This window comes from Erigeron canadensis, chromosome 1 (genome assembly GCF_010389155.1).
Source record: "Erigeron canadensis isolate Cc75 chromosome 1, C_canadensis_v1, whole genome shotgun sequence".
Taxonomy (NCBI): Eukaryota; Viridiplantae; Streptophyta; class Magnoliopsida; order Asterales; family Asteraceae; genus Erigeron; species Erigeron canadensis.
In genome coordinates, this window is record NC_057761.1 from 55,561,541 (window position 1) to 55,579,859 (window position 18,319).

At 33.4% G+C, this 18,319-nt stretch overlaps 2 protein-coding genes and 1 long non-coding RNA gene across 11 annotated transcripts; 1 reads left to right on the forward strand and 2 right to left on the reverse strand.

The window, feature by feature from the left end:
* Window positions 1-237: 237 nt before the first annotated feature.
* Window positions 238-4,361, reverse strand: LOC122585550. Of its 5 annotated transcripts, none has more exons than XR_006321725.1 (12): window positions 4,217-4,361; window positions 4,002-4,051; window positions 3,287-3,391; window positions 3,078-3,195; window positions 2,882-2,965; window positions 2,144-2,198; window positions 1,945-2,022; window positions 1,769-1,800; window positions 1,589-1,628; window positions 1,278-1,357; window positions 940-1,016; window positions 238-618 (listed from the first exon to the last, which is right to left on the reverse strand). It is a non-coding gene; the product is annotated as an uncharacterized LOC122585550 (long non-coding RNA). The 5 variants fall into 5 exon arrangements; XR_006321724.1 differs by having other exon boundaries at window positions 3,069-3,195; XR_006321726.1 differs by lacking the exon at window positions 4,002-4,051 and having other exon boundaries at window positions 3,069-3,195.
* Window positions 4,362-7,873: 3,512 nt separating this feature from the next.
* Window positions 7,874-10,217, forward strand: LOC122610804 (BTB/POZ domain-containing protein At3g05675). Of its 5 annotated transcripts, XM_043783790.1 has the most exons (4): window positions 7,874-8,079; window positions 8,375-8,536; window positions 8,609-8,676; window positions 8,776-10,217. In XM_043783790.1, exons 3-4 carry the CDS (start codon window positions 8,674-8,676, stop codon window positions 10,048-10,050), a joined length of 1,278 nt encoding a protein of 425 aa, XP_043639725.1. In that variant the 5' UTR covers window positions 7,874-8,079; window positions 8,375-8,536; window positions 8,609-8,673; the 3' UTR covers window positions 10,051-10,217. The 5 variants fall into 5 exon arrangements, with proteins under 5 accessions (XP_043639725.1, XP_043639696.1, XP_043639703.1 ...); XM_043783761.1 differs by having other exon boundaries at window positions 8,375-8,676; XM_043783768.1 differs by having other exon boundaries at window positions 8,379-8,676.
* A 1,783-nt stretch (window positions 10,218-12,000) lies between these two features.
* On the reverse strand, window positions 12,001-15,335 carry LOC122597389 (BEL1-like homeodomain protein 1). The gene is made up of 6 exons (XM_043769991.1): window positions 15,233-15,335; window positions 14,903-15,035; window positions 13,850-14,778; window positions 13,257-13,639; window positions 13,106-13,166; window positions 12,001-13,022 (listed from the first exon to the last, which is right to left on the reverse strand). The coding sequence occupies exons 3-6, from the start codon at window positions 14,729-14,731 to the stop codon at window positions 12,258-12,260; spliced, it is 2,091 nt and encodes a 696-aa protein (XP_043625926.1). The 5' UTR covers window positions 14,732-14,778; window positions 14,903-15,035; window positions 15,233-15,335; the 3' UTR covers window positions 12,001-12,257.
* Window positions 15,336-18,319: the final 2,984 nt, after the last annotated feature.

The window sequence follows — 18,319 nt, forward strand, 5'->3', positions numbered from 1 at the left end:
TTTAATTAGGTGATATAAATGACACTCGGAAATTTATAAATTATATATGGAGAACAATAGTTGACATCTTTATCGGAACAATAATCAAAATTTGAGTTCCATTTACGATCCATATACTTGAGCCCATCTCCCCAATCCATGCTCCTCTTTGCAATATACATAAATAACCATCAATTCATTCCATCTTCCCAGCCAATTCCAAAATTGTGTGAATCATAACACAAAATTTTAAGCAGCTTTTACCAAAGTCAATATTGCTCATTAACTCCAACCAACCCATTATATCAACCAAAATTACAATACCAATAGTCTTCCAAAAATAGAAACAATAGTTACTATCAAATGATCGGATGTAATAGCACTTTTGAAAGACTATTGATATTCAAAATGTTTTCTATCACCCTCCACCACTTGCCCCTTGCCTCTCAAGATAGATAATATCAAGTTAAATTGTACTTGGGCGAAAGAACCGTGTTCAAAAACCAATAATCAACTGTTCTTCGAACCTCAACCTCTTACTCCCTTTTGACATTAAATTAGCAATATTGCAACTTCTAAATGTTTTCAGAATCAGTAGTAAATAGTGGCAAAGATCAGTCGTTCTTCGGTTTTTGGGACCTACAAAAAAATGAGTTTGCGTTTAGTTTTCAAATAGGTGGTATTGAATATGAATAAAACATGAAAAATTAGATATATCCGGTGTGCTATTGCAACTTAAAGAGTATAGACACATTGCCATCGAACTTTTTGGTAACGAACATGACACTTAAATACTACTAAATCACTCAGGGACGTGTAAGTATTGAATTGACATAGTGTTAACCAAGACTAAATACAACTTACTTCACTATCAACTGCCATTAATGGGCAAAATCAACAACCAAGATTGAAAAAAATAACAGAAATAGCTATAACATTTACTAAATTTTCTATCATTACCATCGATTAATTTCTTCATTCGATTGTTTACACCGGAGCATAGCCATTTGACCCACAATGGAAAGATAAGTAAGAACCTTTTCAATGATAAAATGAATGAGTTATTAATAGTATTTCAAAAACTAAACATATAAGAAAAGAACTCTACTTTAAATACACAAGACCATTACCAGCCTTTCCATTCCGTCATCAAATGAACTCTTGGCGTGTTTATAAAAAACTACTAAACGGGTTTAGACTTTAACACAAAAGGACTTGCATTTTATTATATTCCTATGTTGTTCTACATTTAGACGTTCAGGATCCCAAAAAACAGGATCTACTCTAGAAAATATTACCTTCACAACAGGGATCAGCTCCATAATACAGGATCAAGAGACAAGAGCACACTGTTTACGTTTCCTTGTGATGTTTTGTGCTGCAAGTTTATAAAACTCAAATTAAAAGAGCTATAGGATATGCATTCAACAAAGATTGTTTTGTAATATCTTGTAACAAAATATTGATAGATTAGTCCCTTATATATAAAATGCTCTAGACAGTATATCTGTACTATATATCAAACATAAAAACAAATCACAACCCAAAAATCAAACATATAAAAATAAACCAACTTAAATAAATCTTATATCAAACTACAATCACAAACCTTGTTACTTATAATACTTGTTGCTGGTGGTGACGTGGCTCTAGCATCCATTATGGATCGAAAAGAAAACCCGAACAAAATTTGATAAACAATAAGCACTATATATCATTACGTATATCAAATATATGTAATGATCAAAAAAACAATACGAAGATTGGGAACCTATATTAAAAATGATACCTGCTTAAAATCGTCTTCAAATCACATGGTACCTATATAAAAGATACAGATTAACCAATCAATCATTGGAAAAGATTAACAATCAGAATATGCAAACCAACTTTGCGGATGAAAAATTTGTTTTAACAAAATTTATAGCCACGTAAACTTGATTCGATAGAAGTAAACTGGAGTACCCGCAACTTCAGGATATGTGGTGTTCAGTTAGCAAGCTATCCTGGAAGAGATGACACCTTCGAAACACTCTTTTGTCTCTGCAAAAACATGAAGCATGACAAGTTATTGAAATACCATCTTACACTTTCCCACACATGAAACAACATTATTCTAAATCTCAGAACCCTACAAAAAAACGTTGCTTTCTATTATACTTACACTTGTACGTAGTTGTGAACCCAATGTACCAAATAATATGCCGACTAATCCTTCACTGATCCAAAAACAAGTATGAGCATCATTAATCAAGTCACAACTTACAATCCTTTCAAACAAAAAGGAAACTAACTTGACTTTAATCTATATATCCATCAACAAATACATGAGTCCAAAAATTTAAAAAGAAAAAATTTAAAAAAAATACTTAAATGACTATTAATCAGAATTAACTTCATCATCAAAATCCAAACTGTTTTATAGTCTTATGATCAAATACAATAACTTAAAATCAATCATAATAAAACATAAAATACATTATATATATATATAAGTATTCAAACTTTATCAAATACAAAAGAAACTAAGAATTTATATACATAAGATACAGACATATAGATATATATACATAAGACCAGAAACTTACCAATAACCCTAATGGTGATTCTATAGTAGCCACCAGCCCACCATTGGAGATCGAACATAACCCTAACAAACTTGATAAAATAATTTTTGGTTCAACATATCCAACCCAGCCTACCCCAACCCGCCCATTTCAAATAATATAATTAGAAGTGTTTGGCGCAGACGCAAACTAACCCATTCCAAAAAATTGGTCATATATGTTTCAACATATCCAACCCCGCCTACCCCAACCCACCCATCCCGTTATGACCTGGACCTATGTTCGCCCATTACACGACCCATCCATTTCTCTATCTTTACTAAAGCAAAAAATACCTTCATTCTTGTGTATCAAGCCGTAAACTAATCAAAGTAAGTTTACTTGCAATGGAGTATACAACCTGGTCAAATTCTTGAATCCTAAACAAACACACAAACGCAATTAATTACCAGGCTTGGCATTAATGAATGTAACCATTATTCTGTAACCATTTCAAACTCCCAGCTGTGACCCAAAACTTACTTTAAATACCTCATCAAGTGAGAAAGTGAGGCATCATTCCAAGCTAAGTCCACGACTTGATAATATAATGTAACAAATTATTTTCAGCACCAACCTTGTTTGTCCAGTAGCAGAATATTTGAGTTATCTGTATACACACATTAAATATACACACATTAACATCGAAAATAAAGTAATTTACATAATAAACATATGTCAAAGTAATTTACTACATTAACCTTTCTATACTCGGTTTCACATTGGTATAAATCCACTCCCTTTTGTAAAAATTGTTGTTGAAGGTGCCCTATAAAGTGCCGCTTGCTCCTTCCTTAAGTATCAATCTACAAAATATGTATCATAAGCTTGTAACGACAATTCATACTCTGATAACCAAAATTAGATTTAAGAACACAAATAGAAGAAGAAGAAGGGAAGGAGGAGAGACCAGGGTGTGTGGTGGTGGTGGGAGAGGGAGAGGGAGGGGGGGGGGGGGGGTAATTATTTGGTTGGTTTACCATGAAATGCATGGGGGGCTTTAGGTGGTTGATGCATTTTTATATGAAGGTTACATTCTCACTGACTATATTCAAAAGCATACATTCATCCAGAACTTCATACCATTCAAAAGCATTGTCCTTTTATATCACTACTTCAAATATTAAAAACATGTTTCCTGAGAAAAAATTAGTGTACCTCCTTCTAAATTCATCATAGCCAATCAAAATACACACAAAGTACCCAATATTCAGAACTTCTTTTGCTCTTTAGACAGTAAATAAACCAATATTCAACCTCAAATCTCTTTTCTAAACATACTTTCATACTGAAAATAGTCAACTTGTTATATTAAAAACACTTTGAGCCAATTTCTAACTTAATAATTAACATAAACATATAATTCCTAAACTTAATAATTTTGAAAAAACCAATTCCATGTAACATTTAGAAAACCTGCAAACTTTAGAAACTTTAAATTTTCCACATCATCTTCATCCGTATAACTGTAAAAAAACAAAAAAAAAAAGAGAAGGAAAAAAAAATGATGAGCAGCAGCTTGTTTAACATGAAATACCAATTTCAAAAACCCTAAATCATAAAACCAAAATTCGTCTCAAAAGTAGATGAATCAAACAATGAATTCACACCAAAAGAAAGAAAGAACAAACCTTTTATCGAAAAATAAGTAAATATTCATTCTTCTGACTAATTAGCCTCTAACATGTTTTTGTTGTAGATTGAACAAGTAGAGAAAGAAATATGAATCTGGATCTAATATACATGATATATATATAATATGTAAACATATAAAGATTTGATTTTGGGACAAAGAGAGATATGAAGAATGTGATCTGCTTTTTTTTCTAGATCTGCTTTTGAATTTTGGGATCAGATCTTTGAATATAGATAAAAGCTTTTTCTTCTCAAGGAAGCTTTATCTCACACACTTAAATCACCATAAAATACCTACAAATTTCATCATTCATTACATAATAATTCTGACGTGGCATGCCTAAACAACCGACAACAAGGCTTTTTTTACATCACTTGGTTTCTTCCTTTAGTAGTATAGGAAGATAGGAAGATAGAAAGATATAAAAAAAATATAAAAAATTTAAAACATTAAAGGAGTCAAGAAGCAAGAATGGTTATTGTTGTAATTCTATATTAAATTGTATTAATCTTATGGGATAATAATTTAACATGAAAACATATTTTTTTTCTCATATGTCTTACTAAACAATTTTTATTTATTTATTTATTTTCCATGTTTCAGGTTAATTAACCAAAAGATATATAAATGAAAAAAAATGAGTATGTAACTGTTAGGCACTTAAACTTGGGTATAGAACCCTTCACAAAGTAATTTTATGATATATATATACACACTAGGTTTTTGACCCGCGCGATGCGCGAGCTGTATAAAAAACTATATAATACACTTTATATATGAAGAAACGATAGCGAACATATTTCATTAGAATTACGTGATGTGAACTATATAAATAGTTTAGTAACATATAAACATATGGTTGAACAGAAATAGATTCAACTAAAAGCTTGACAAAATATGAACTTAAAGAGATAGAAGGACTTAAGCTATTAAGCTATACTTTAAATTATCATTAAGAATTTAGTAATATGTTTTTCTTCTAGTAATTTGCCTTTTGTTGCCACTAAATGATCTACATCTAGAACATGTATCATGTAGTCGTCTTGTCACAACAGAACTCAAAGACATACAATTTGATCATTAATGTAGAGTGACAATTCCACTACATTTCTCTCCAAAAAAGTTAAAAGTCACATGAAAAATTACAATTGACTGGATATATAATTCAAAGAGGATAATTTGACTATGCCTTATGTGTTGAATGTTCTTCTTAACATCCAAAAAGTAAAACAGTTATATTCATTTGAAGGTGTTGCTGCGATTTTTAGAAATTGATTATCAACACCATGGTGGTTTTAATTTTTGTTTAATCTAGCTAATTGACTAATCCAGAAGAGGTAGAATGTGTCGTTCCAAAAGATAAAGAAAAAGAAAATTAGGATGTAGAATTTGGTTTAACGGTGGGGTAGGTCTCGGACTCCGGGTGATTTACAATTACTTGAATTTATATGACTCAATTTTTTTTTGGGTTTTGCTAAACGAAACCCTAAGGATTTTTGTTAAAGTGTATTAATTAGTTGAACGTTTACCATAAAACTCATCTTATTTGTACTTACCGGCTATTGGCAAAGAATAAGGTATACACCAAGGTAGTTTTTATACTTAAAAGAGGATATTGTTTTATTAAAACAAAAAGTTTAAATTTGGAACATATATTCAAGGTGTAGTTAATATAATGTTAAGATTTATGAGTTTCGATGTCATCTTTTAACTAATTAAATCTATTTTTTTCACTTAATTTGTTTTATTTATTTGTTTATTTTTGTATATTCATATAGTTTTGAAAACTTCCATATAATCATCATAAGAAAAAAATGAAAAGAACTTTATGTAATGTTGAATAAAAAATATAATGAAATATCATTAGGTATAGACGTGATTTTTTAGTTAAAGAGAATATATCATTTTATCTAATGAGAAGATCTTAGATTTCTACAATATATTTATTTATTTATTAATTATTAATTAATTAATATATATATAAGTTCATTTTTTTTTCAAAATATATAGTTTATTTTTTAAAAAAATATGGAGTTGACACATAGGATAAAATCCTATGTGGCATTTTTTCAATATAGTTTTAGATTGCAAGAGGGCTTTAAAAAGCTTGGTTAACTACCTTTTTATAAGAGTTATATATATATATATATATATAATTGGCTCCCATGTTTTTTACGGACTAAAAAGTCAAGATGTGAAGGGTTCTACACCCAAGCTTGAGTGTCTAGTAGCCACATACTTCCTAACCCCTTTCTCTATAACATTATGTAACTCATAACGGAAAACTTTAAGCTAGACATAAAATGTCATTATTTAACTTACAAGCATGTTTCAATACACTTTGAGTTTTCAAAACAATTTGTGCTTGGATTTTCTAGACATTAAGGGTGCGTTTAGCTCGATAAAACATCTTTTGTTTTTCATTTTTGCTTTCCAAGAAAACAAGGAAAACATCTTAAACAATTTTTCAAGAAAACAAAAATACTTGTTTCCATTTTTTTAAACAAAAACACTTTTTTTTTTGTTTTTCGTTTTCTATTTTATGTTTTCCAAGCTAATAAGACGGAAAAATAGAAAACAAAAACACAAAGAAGTGAATTTGAACATGTTTTAGTTTTTTGAAATAGAAAATGAAAGCTCCATATTTTTTTGAACGGGTTTTCAAATTTTCAAAAGTTTTATAGAAATGAAAAACTTCTTTCATTTCAAAAGTTTTATAAAATTTTTTTTCCAATTTAAAGAGATACAAAGTTTTTGGTTCATAAGGTTATGTCCAATGAGTATTTCATGATTGGTGTTTTATTTAAACTCAGATAATAGACGTGACGTTTGGAAAACAAATTTTTTAACCAGACTAAGTTAGGGGTAAGAACTTGTTCGACTGGTGGAACCAATTAGTGGTTTTTACTTTTGATAATACTATTAAACTTGTTGCAATTTAAAAAATATAATCCAATAACAATTATAAGCTCACTTAAACTGGGAAAAGTTAAATTAGGGACTCCTTATTTTAGGGATTTTTAGGGACTCTTTCTACCTCCTTCTTCGACCACCACCACCATCATCTCTGACCACCACCACCACCACCATGATCATCTCCGACCACCACCATGATCCTCCAGCGACGGCGACCATCTCTGGCGAGACTTACACATGTGTAAGTAACTTACACATGTTTTAAGTACAATTTTTTTTAGGTAGATCACCCATCACCGGTCACCCTCTATGACCTATCACCCTCTATGACTTATCACACTATGACCTATCACCCTCAATGACCTACCACCCCCACCAGCTTTGATTTATGAATATCCTTAAGGGCGAAACCCGCTCCTAAAATCATAATTTTTATTCAACTTACACACGTGTAAGATGTGTAAGTCTCGCCGGAGATGAATATGGCCGGAGATGATCAGTGGTGATTAGATCTGATGAAAATGGATGGTCTAGATCGAGTCCTTAACAGTCCCTAAAATAAGGAGTCCCTAATCTAACCCACCCTCACTTAAACATATATTAAGTTGTTATAATAATAAACATTATTATTTTTAAAGTTAACAAACAACCAAAAATACCAAGTATAAATTTCATCATAATTCATAAAGATATAAAACTTTGAATAAAAATTTGGGCCTAAAAAACCGATCCTGAAAAGCCACTCAAATTAAACATGGAGCACACTCCGTCTGGGGGATTGTGGGTTCCAATAATTGGGCTATAGCCAGGAAACGGTAGGTAAATGGATCCAGATATGATCCGAACACGACCCAGTTTCACCTTAACATCCCCGGATTCCCTGCCTGCTGCTGAATCTCAAGATTCTCAAGGATAACTAAGCATAAATATATACAGTACCAGGTAAATCAATCCAATTTCCTTTTTATTCCCATCTATTTAATCATTTGATATAATGAATTGGGCGTGTCTTTAATTCTAATAATTTAAATGCACACCAAGTGTTTGTGAAAATGTCTCAAAGAAATTCTGAATTTGAAGCTTTCATTATCTATTGAAATGATGGATGTTTGGCAATGATCTATCCTGAAACTTTTAACTGTTTGATAATACAATGTATACATGCTGTGCTGATCACTTTGGTGCTTGTAAATATTCTTTATTGAATTTAGTGTTTATATATTTGATGCTTTGCAAGGAAGTACCTGGCTCTGTAAAAGGCTGCAAAGTTGTAATGTAGTAGTTACTTCATAGCAGTAACTAAACGAAAGTTTTGACATTTTTACGTCTTCTAAAATGGTGACTGCTTGACGTTGGGCTTCTTGGGGTGGAAAATAATACTCCGTATTCGTGTGTGTAGGTGGGCTTCTAAATAGGTCTGTGTTTTTTCCTTATTCTAAAAGATAAGTGAACATTTTATGAAGATTTGCAGGATATGTGTAATATGTAAGTATAATAACAGAAGACTATACGTCGGTTTGAAGGTTTCCGGTGAAGATGGTGAGAATATATTTTATATTATTATGGTACATTTTTATGTTAATATATGAATTTCATGACTCGTGACTGGTTCTGTATGCACAAATCATTGTATCTCAGGGTAGCATGATTGGTGACAGATCCACGAGTGATGTTGTTGCAAGACTAAGAACACCTGATGGCCGTGATGAGTGGATATATTGTCATTCCCACATTCTTGTAAAGAAAAGCAAATATTTTGCGGAACGTTTATCCGAGAACTGGCCCACATGTCAAATCCTTGATTCCCGTAATTGTGTTGAAGTCTATTGCCAAGAACATGATTTTGACCACCACATCACAGTTTTAAGACTCTTTTATCTTAGTAGTGGGTTTTCTGTAAGTGACATGTGGCATGGTGTTAAGAACGCACTTGGCATCCTCCAGGTGGCAGTAACTCTTGGCTGCCCGGATATCATTGCCGCCTGTGTAGATTATATAGAGGCCTCACCATGGGAGGAGCCTGAGGAGGAAGAGATCCTGAAAGTTATTCCAGGTATGGGTTTGTTAGCAGAACGAATTCTTGCACGCCTCCAGCCTGTAAATCCAGCTACAATAGTCAAGATTTTTCTCTCTGCCATCCAGTTTGCTACATCAGCATTACCGCCTACAATGCTTGATTTGAAAACATCAGCTCAGGAACAAATCGAATACATGCTTACTGAAGATGATGATGCTCCATTGCTAACGGCTGATGAAGCTATAAAATCCAAAGTGAGACAATATTTTAAAGGACTATTAGCAAGGTTTAATAACACAGTGAAGTCAGCGTGTGAAACGGGTGAAACACATAGATTGCAATGCTTTCTGGCAGATATGTCGTGGGCATGTCAGATATTAGCCAAAATGGAAATGCTTAAGGATTTTGTAGGGAATTGGATAGACGCATCTGAAAACATAGTCAAAGCTGTTAACCAGGTAAACCATAGCCAAGACGATGAAATGCTCGAGACAAACCTAAAGGTTATTGAGGTAACGTCTAAGGTTTTAGAGGCAATAGGATATGGCAGTGTGATTCAGCCTACCGTAAAACGGCTTCATATGGTGAGAATTTGGCTTCCGTTTGTCAGGAATTTTAAGCCTTTGATTGATTCTTTAACAACTGATGAAAATGGCTGTTCAGTGATCAAAATGGATGGTGAAATATGGCAATCTTTGGAGTCTGCATTTGTTTCGATAATTCTTGCATTGCCATCTGGCGAACAGGCAGAGATTTTGAATGAATGGTTACAAAATAAGCAAATTCGGTATCCGGATCTTACAGAGGTATTTGAGGTGTGGTGTTATCGATCCAAAGTTGCAAATCGAAGACTTTCTCATATAAGGGGTTCCAATGGTATGATAAAAAAGTTATAACTTTGCTGTTAAGTTATCTTCACACCTATTTAACCCTTTGTTACCATATAAATTTGTCATTTGTATGTTATACTTGTTGTATTAACCAAATACATCGTCCAACTTATGAGTTATATAGAATGTGAAATACATTTGAACTATCAATATCATTATTCTGTTGTATCCAATATTCTTATTTATTTCTGCTTTGCTTTCCTAAAATTTCTATCTTCCAGAAGTTTGCAGTTTTGGTCTACCTGTGTTGGACATGGTTGGTTTTCGTTGTTGTTTCTGTATGAATATGATACCCCTATTATTACTAGAATCATCTTGGATAAGTATTACTACATACCAGCTTTTCGCGGATTAGATAGGTGATGTTTTATAATAGGATTAGAAGTTTTACTAGGATAAAAATTGTAATCAGGAAAGTCTATCTGAATATGGTTAAAGGGTTTGTAGGGATTTTATGCTTGATTTAAACAATCAAATTCGGTACTTTGATGAGCATCGACACTGGGAGCGCAATCGCAGGTCAACCCTGAACATTACCTGAACACTACACGACTAATTAATCTTGTCAAGCTGTTGTGGGTAACCTGGAGACAACCTGATTGCCTAAACGGGTTATATGTGTTGGCGGGTCAAATGGTACCTTGTTTACTTGAATCCAGGCAAATCTCTGAAATAAATTGAAAATATTCGAACATTTATATTCATTCCAACAAGTTTCATAACCATTGTTCATTTCCTTTAAATTAAAATACTTATAACGTCAGCTAAGGGTGTATGTAACTTGTTAGGGAAGAGGCCAATATGGTTAGGAGGTAAACAGGTTGGCTGGGTGGGTTTGACACGTTAACCCGAACCCACGAAGTCCCAACTAAATCTGGTAAATTCTATGTGGGGCTTGTGTGGGATCAGTAATTGCCACCTCTACTGATAAAAGTTACCATTCTTTTTTTTTTTGGTTTACATTTATGTTTTACCATTAATTCATGTTTTGCAATTGTTTTAGCACTTGGATCATAGGGCCACACCTTTTTTTGTCAGGTTTCTTCAATTATTGGGGTATCCTGCTTTTTGGTACCTTCTGCAGAATTCAGAAATGGCCTGCATATCCCATTCAGAATATGCAGTACCCAAGGACACACCTTCATATGTAGATTCAGATTTTTAACCTTTGTAGTAATTATTGATAGCGACCCAGGCTCCTTCATGTTTTATTTCTACTTTCGTATGCACTTTACCAGGAAGTTCTATCATGATCCAGGTATGCTATGCTTTAATTACATTTGTATCTGCAGTATATATTGATGAAATTATGGTATGGTGTGTGTTAATGAGAGTTGTGGCAGGTAGAAATGCCCACTTTCAAAACATTGAATGCCATTAAAGACTATAGTACCAATCAGCAATGAAACCTATAGGGAAAGCAACCTAAAAAAACTTTTCTTTAAACCACTCATTGGTCATAATATTTATGACCGGGGCCATACAATACATGAAACGTGTAGGAAGCATTGCCGGGTCTTTCTTTGGGTATGTTTGACATTGCGTTTTGAAAGTGATTACTTGATTATTGCATTTTCAAAGCATAGATATTTAATATTTAGTGTCTGTATATATTGTTAAACCGGTGTTGATTATTAGGTGTCAGATAATTAGCATAGGACTAGTCGCAACAAAACTAATTCTGATTATTTACCTATTGAATTCTTGAATAATCAAATTTGTCAGACACCCAAACAGATTATGATCTGACCATCTGAAATTCAAACAACATATGCACATTCAAACGATACTCTTGCATCTTGTTTGTTAAACATTTCAAAAGACAATCCCAAATACCTCCTGAATTTGGACTGTAATTATTGGCGTTGTCCTGCTTCTTCAATATCTTTTTTGCCATAGGTAACAGAGGACTCATCTAACTGCAGAAAATATGCATAAGAAGAACGACGACGATGATACTTATAAATAATTTTTTGTATACCCCCCAATCCAAAGATATATAAGTAGTTTTACATACATACAATATTCCTTCCAATCCATCTATATGCATCTGCTGATACAAAATTAATATACAGTCCTCAAATCATCCAATGATTCTTGAAAAACCTAATCTGCATCTATATAGAACTCTAATGGTTCTTGTTCTTGATCAAAGTATAGATCTGTTCTAGGGTAATAAATCTTGTTTTTATTTCTTGATTTTTTGATCTTGTTCAAGCAACAAAATCTGGCAAAGGTTGTGCTGCGAATCTCTTACGGTTTTGGATGTTCATGGAGTCGTACATGGCTGCTGAGTGTGAAGAAGATGGTGGATTCATGGCGCCATAATCGTTTTCTTCCCCTAACTCTGCTCCCCTGCTGAGCTGGATACTTTGGTTAGGGAGGAAACTCTGGTGGCTTCCAGAAATCGATAGGTTTTCACAGTGTGGTAGACCTAAGGTCAACGAGACTCCATTCCCTGAGTACTGCTGTTGGAATTGGTCAGTGGTGAACCTTCCTATTTCGCCAATAGGATAACCCCCGAGCCCCCCCATGAAATCGGTTGGGTTACTTCCGGTTAATGTGAAACCTCCGCCTTCGTTCTGGTTCTGTTGCTGTCGGCCGTCGTTTCTTGGTTTTTTGGGGCTAAATTGTGTTATCCCCTCCATTTCTAGGGATCCAAGGAGGCTGAAACCAGATGGGTTTTGTAAGTTTATCCCTGTGGCATTTGGAGACGTCGAGACGCTGGTGGAAACTGTCATTGGTGGTGCCGCGTGGAAGGAATTCTCTTGTTTGGTGGCCCTGTATCCTCTGTTCGAGTTTTCTGGTGAGAGACTTTTCTCACCTTTGGAAGCTGAATGTTCTTGGTTTTCTTCGTTTTTGCCCGATTTAGGATCTTCCATTCCGTTCTGTTCTTGTTCTTTGATTTCCTCCAGGTACATCTCTTCCACCATCGGTTTCCATAGTCTGACTCGAGCGTTGATAAACCAGTTTGAAACCTATGGTTTATATGAAACATCGATCATGTTTAACATGATAAAGTTTAGGGGAATGCACAAAACAAAGACAGTTAAAGATTTACCTGACTTCTAGTAAGTCCTGTTTGTTTTGCAAGCATATGCTTGTCCGAATCCTTTGGATAACTGCATACAATTCAAACTGGCCGTTGTAAATCTACCAATAAATTTAAGAATAAGAAAACAGATTGATGTTTTGCAGGTTATGATGCTTACGGATGGAGAAAATGTTCAAAGAGCCAAGCACGAAGAACGGAAACAGAACGCTCAGGCAACCCTCTTTGGGGTCTCCAAGCATTGTGTTGCATCATTCCCAACTGCTGCAAGGCTCTCTGTTGCCTAAGCTGATTATCTACAAACTTCAGCCTCGAACCACTGCCTTCCGTCTTCCCACCACCTAAACTGTCTTCTTCTCCTAAGCTCCGGCTGGCGGCCTTAATCTGTCCCATAATCGCGTCTTTCAGACACCTGAATTGCTTGGAGATCGTTTGCAGAGCCAGTGCGGTGTAAGTTTTAGCGGACCCAATTCCAGCTGCTTGTTCGAACCAAGAGATTACTATTTGCATCTGGTGATGATATTGTCTATATCTCTGCTCCACCTTCAAATACCCACAAACTTAATCAGAAAAAGTTTAGATTTTTTTAGTAAAAAGAATATAGAATTTATATGACAATGAAGTTGTTAAGGTTCCAGTTTCAGTAATTTCAGGAAAGCAATTGAAAACCACTTTCTTGATAGGGACAATTTCTAATCCAACTTTTTTTAATAATCTTTTTCTTGTTTATATTATTATACAAGTATCAGTTACCTCATCAAGCATGTTAACGAGTTTCGCTTTCTTCATCTGAATTTCCTGTCTTTCTGCTGTAGTAAGTTCAGGTCCGCCACCAGATTTGGTGGCGGCTTCATCTCGGCTGGTTCCTTCTCCTGTAATCAGTAGCGGTGATCCATCATCATCACCGCTACCGACGCCTTTCAGATCCTTGATTGATGGATCAGAATTCTTGAGTGCCACTTTTCCAACGTTGACAACTTGTTCAAGTATTTCCTGGGTTGCTTTTAGGTACTTTGAATTCAACAGCATATTATGCATACCGTTGACACTATTCGAAATCCCGGATGCAGATGACGTCGATCCACCACCAACAGCCGCTCTCCCGTCTTGATCGCCAGTAGGGGAAATTGGCAGCCTTGCAGCAGCTTGAGAACCAAATCTTGATTGTTGAGAAGACAAACTTAAAGACAAACCTTGTTGAAATGGTGTGACTTCACGTTGGTGTGGTTGAGCCGCGGGGACCATCTCTACTGGGGTATACATGTACTGATGAGCTCGTGGGATGAAGGCGTGCAAGGAAGAAACATCGTGTTGGGAGTGGACAGATGATGGTGGTGATGCCGATAGCGGTATGCCAACAAATTGCTGAGTCTGTTGTGCAGATGAAGGCGCGTGAGACATACTATTATTTCCATGCTGCTGTTGATGTTGATGATTGTTGTTATTATTATTATTATTGTTGTTTCCAGGATGATTGGAATGATCAAGAAACACAAAGTTCCCAGACTGTTGTTGTTGTTGTTGCTGAGATGATTCGGGATAGTAAACGTATCCCGGATTCATTAGGACTAATGTTTGCAACCCGTCACCACTTTGAATTTCTGAATTAGTATTTCCATTGTAGTAAGTCGCCATCGATCGATCTTTTTATCTATCCTTTTTGGTACAACTTCTTCTTCTATCTGTAACCAAATATTCTTTGTTATCGCGTAATAGACAGGTGTACTCAAACGATTGGTCGAGACAATATAAATATATATAAATAAACACTACTACGAATAATCAAAATTAAACCGGTTTTTTTACCTGCCTAAAAAGTTGGGGTTCTTTTCAACCCATACGCAACTGTGAAAACCAAACAAATCTAATTACTGATCAGCTGGCAGGAAAGAGATCGATTCTTTGTTGATCAATTATATATACGATCAAATTAGAACACCTGATCAGAAATGAATATATCCAAGATTTATCAATCTGATCATATATATATATAAAGTGTAATTAGTAAAAAGAGATATCTAGTCTATGTATATATCATTGTTGCTGTACATATCACAGCGCGCAGTAAAAAGAGAAAGAAATTTAAGACGATATATATGTAGATACTCCTGTACGTAGTAGAATTAAATTAATTACCTAAAGAGAGGCTAGTGATGGAGATATCATGATTGTGCACGTGTAGTTCCATCATCCAAAAGCTGCAAAAAATGATTAATTTTCAAGAATTCGTTCCAATATATAGCAGCCTTTTAGAGAGAGAGAGTTCATGCAGAGAGAGAGATAGGTATATAGAGATAGATCAAGTGATAGATACCCACATGTGTATCTATATATATATGTATACATATACTTAGAGAGGGAGGGAGAGAGATAGAAAGATGTATGTGTGTCAGAAAGAAAGAGATGGCCGGGTACAAGTAATTACATAGGCCGGTAACATTATTATTATTATTAATCATTTTTTTTAATTATTATTGGAAACTTAATACTATATATATATATAGTACTGCAGTAGACAGTAGTGTTATATTATCCAAAAAGATAGGAGGAAGAATGGGTGAAAATAATGTCTGAACTTTAGAAACAATGAAAGAGAAGTCATATCAATCTATATATATAATTATATGTTCATCATCATCATTATCATCATCAAACTATATCTATATATATATTCTTTAAAAAAACACAACTTGAGCTAGATTTCAATATGTTAATCAGTAGATAGAGATAGATAGATATATACCTGTTGTACATGTGTGTTGATGTGTATACATACACACACATCTATATTCTTGAATAAACTTATAATAATAATAATAAGGTGTGTTATAAGAAAGAAAGTGATGAGAATTATATATATGTAATATAATATAATATTACTCGATCCTACTTTTGGATATAACTAGCTAGCTAGGAGAAGTATAAGTATATGTGATATGATTTGACTTTGTTTATTCAAATGAAATGATGATTTGATGCAGGAGGAGGTAGGTTTAATTTGATGATCATGGGATGGATAGATCACTCTTGAAACAAAGACTGGCTACTTTTTAGACAGAAAGAGAAAGCAGTCACACAACAAAGATGTAGATATGTGTGTGTGTGTGCGCGAAAGAGAGAGTGGAAGTGGTAGTAGGAGTACATATATATATATATATATATATATAAAGAAATAAAAATTTGAAAGGAAAAATAAAAGAAAGAAAAGAGAATGGTGGCTCTCTAGTTATATCAAACTTATTGTGTCAGAGAAGGATATAAACAGCTGAAAAACGAGGAAACGTCTCCTTCTCATCTCATCTCCTAATCCATTCTTTACCTTTTCTCCCCCTATGAGTATTATATTAATTAAAGTTTTTATTTTAGAGTTGTTTGGAACTCATTTGTAAAGAATGGATTAACAAAAAAAAAGTCATAAAAGGATTGCTTTATCAATTAAGTCGCTATTTGTTAATAACATATATATATATATATATATTTTATAATTCAGCACATAAATTAATTAAACAAAAATACTACTTAATTTACACCAACGATATTTATTTAGAAATTTTTTTTTTATCCAGACAGCACTTGAGTACAAGATTATCTTGATGATATATGGTTTGATACCGATTTTGATAAAATCATGTAGGGTAATGAAAAAGAGTAGTTACAAGTTACAACATGTTTGTTTGATGAAGTGTTTGTTTGCGGGTCTCTTACAAAAGTGACATATATTCTATATATGTTATACGTAGTTTAATATTTACTTATATTTAATATTTTAATTCAATAATGGCAACAAGAGAATCCTCCTGCGACTTAAACGTATATCAGCATTTCCCACTATGGATGGTGCATGATAAACAAAAGGGAAGTGATATTAGTATCATTTAAGTTGATTGATTTACCATATTTATGTATTAACTGTCTGTATAGTGTGTTGTAATACTTGTAAGTTAATCAAGTTTGGTAGTACAAATATCACTTCCCTAAACAAAAAGATTATGACTATTAAACAGTACGTACATCAATTTTGTGAAGAACGTGATTAATCTATAAGTATTTAGCTAATTGGTACTTTCTTACTCTATCATCATTTGATTTTTTGGTTGAAATAATACAATGAATTCCATTTGTCAATAAGAATAACCATTACAGAACTTAATCAGTTATTTGCAATAATAATAATATCAAAACTCTTTCATATATATAAAGAGTACGTGAATATACTCCATCCGTCCCAATTTAAATGTCCATCTTTGACTGTCTCGGTCTTTTTTTCACAACTTTGACCATTAATATAATTGTTTGTGTTTTATAATACTTGGTGAAAGTTATATCAATGTAAAATACATTAAAAACTCAATCGATTCATACATTTTACATCAAGTATTACATAACACAAATCAAAATCTAGACGGTCAAAGTTAAACAAGATTGACCCAAAATGTCAAACTATGACATTTAAATTAGAACGGAGGGGGTATATTTATGAAAAACGAAGAAGTAGATGATTATAACAATATGGCTGAGATGAAGGTCATATTGTCTTTACCTTAATCTTTATTTTGTTTTTAAATAGTATCAAATAAACTTTATCATCATCATTTGTCAAATTTTGTGTGGTTGAATTGAAGAGTTTGATGATAAAGCATTTAAATCCTTTAGGGCACACCGGGCCAACCACCATAACACCTACTTTAGTGTTATCACAAATTGATTATTTTATTTTGTTTTATAAATATTATATATATATATATATATATATATTTGTGTACGTGTTCGTGTTTCTATTTCCATATGCATAGGTTCTCAACTTTTTGCTTTCCTCGGACGGACGTATGGATCCCTTATGTCAAAGTTCTTAGAAAATGTTATCAAATTTTTACCACATGCATATAAATTTAATTAAAAGTAACTATTTTCAGAGACGGTACTGGGGGGGGGGGGGGGGGGGGGGGCAAGGGGGTCCAATGCCCTCCTCCAAATTTAAATTTTGTCATGTATTTTTAATTTTTTCATCAATTTTTAAAAATTTTCAATAAGTTTTTAACATTTTGCCCCCTTTTAAATTTATTTTTCATAAGTTTTCTAAGTTTGCCCTCTTTGAAATTTTTTCCTAGTATCGCCTCTAACTATTTCATTTTTAGAGATACAAAAATTTGGTGGTCACACTCACCTCCACCATTTTGGTGCCATTGGCGCTAGATTTGCAGCCCCGACCTCATATAGTCATAT